The sequence below is a fragment of the Cinclus cinclus genome, unplaced genomic scaffold (assembly GCF_963662255.1).
Source record: "Cinclus cinclus unplaced genomic scaffold, bCinCin1.1 SCAFFOLD_32, whole genome shotgun sequence".
Taxonomy (NCBI): Eukaryota; Metazoa; Chordata; class Aves; order Passeriformes; family Cinclidae; genus Cinclus; species Cinclus cinclus.
The window spans coordinates 811,645-813,328 of record NW_026912098.1 but is presented as its reverse complement, the minus strand read 5'-3'; the positions used below and the strand labels follow the sequence as shown (position 1 = coordinate 813,328).

General features: G+C 48.9%; 1 protein-coding gene across 1 annotated transcript; it reads left to right on the top strand.

The window, feature by feature from the left end:
• Nucleotides 1-498: 498 nt before the first annotated feature.
• Nucleotides 499-1,368, top strand: LOC134057262 (olfactory receptor 14A16-like; the record flags this gene model as incomplete). Its single annotated transcript, XM_062514260.1, has 1 exon — nt 499-1,368. A coding segment is annotated over one exon (870 nt), but the record flags the coding sequence as incomplete, so codon positions are not given.
• Between the last annotated feature and the right edge of the window lie 316 nt (nt 1,369-1,684).

Below are 1,684 nucleotides of genomic sequence, written 5' to 3'. Positions count from 1 at the left end.
GCTCCTAGACTACAATTGTGCTGCTGGATTGTGGTGGGTCCATCTCCTCTTAGCAGTACCTGTTGGTTTTTTAAGAGAAACATGGGACGGTGATCACGCTGCAACTGAACAAGTTTAAAGCCCAAAGAAAATGTGAACAGGTCAAGATGAAAAACCATTTTTCTTCTCTCTCCATTCATCACTTTGTCTTAGAGAAAATGCTGTGATCACCCTGAGGGCAGCACAAATGTTGAGATTTCTGCTATCCAGGAATACCAGGAGATGTATGGGGGAAGTAAAAAAAAACTGCTCTAGAATTCTCAAACTCTAAGGCGTGTCTGAGTGTGTTAGAATAGAGGATGAATGGGAAATGGCTTTGATTTTGGTTACAGGTGTGTCCTCTATCTCTTCACTGTCTCTTTCTCCATGACAGAACCCAATGCCCAGAGTGCAGAAATGTCCAACAGCAGCTCCATCAGGCACTTCCTCCTGCTGGCATTGGCAGACACACGGCAGCTGCAGCTCCTGCACTTCTGCCTCTTCCTGGGCATCTCCCTGGCTGCCCTCCTGGCCAACGGCCTCATCATCAGCGCCGTAGCCTGCGGCCACCACCTGCACACCCCCATGTTCTTCTTCCTGCTCAACCTGGCCCTCACTGACCTGGGCTCCATCTGCACCACTGTCCCCAAAGCCATGCACAATTCCCTCTGGCACACCAACAACATCTCCTACTCTGCATGTGCTGCTCAGGTGTTTTTCTTTCTCTTCTTCATTTCAGCAGAGTTTTCCCTCCTGACCATCATGAGCTACGACCGCTACGTGTCCATCTGCAAACCCCTGCACTACGGGACCCTCCTGGGCAGCAGAGCTTGTGCCCACATGGCAGCAGCTGCCTGGGCCAGTGCCTTTCTCTATGCTCTGCTGCACACAGCCAATACATTTTCCCTGCCCCTGTGCCAGGGCAATGCCCTGGGCCAGTTCTTCTGTGAAATCCCACAGATCCTCAAACTCTCCTGCTCCAAATCCTACCTCAGGGAACTTCGGCTTCTTGCTGTTAGTGTCTGTTTGGTATTTGGTTGTTTTGTGTTCATTGTTTTCTCCTATGTGCAGATCTTCAGGGCTGTGCTGAGGATCCCCTCTGAGCATGGAAGGCACAAAGCCTTTTCCACCTGCCTCCCTCACCTGGCCGTGGTGTCTCTGTTTATCACCACTGCCACATTTGCCTACCTGAAGCCCCCCTCCATCTCCTCCCCATCCCTGGATCTGTCCCTGTCAGTTCTGTACTCAGTGGTGCCTCCAGCCCTGAACCCCCTCATCTACAGCCTGAGGAACCAGGAGCTCAAGGCTGCACTGTGGACACTGATGACTGGAAGGTTTCAGAAATATTAAATTGGTTATCAATTTATGCAAATCCCTTGCAATAAGAGTGACCTTTCAAAGTTCCAGTGTGGGTTTGGTGCTTGGTTTTTTCATTTAATTGTATTGATTAAGTTTTTTAATACTGTCCACTAAAAAGTCATTTTTTCTGCCCTTTCTCATTTTGTTTGTCTTCACATTCACTACAGTCAAACATGCATCAATGGTGAGCTGCGGTCTTGATGCCTTTAAAGAAACAAAAAGACTTCTCTCGCAGCAAAATTTTCTCCATAGATGCCCAATTTGTTCCCTTCCCTGGAGCTGCAGCAGCAATGTCTGTGTGCAGAGC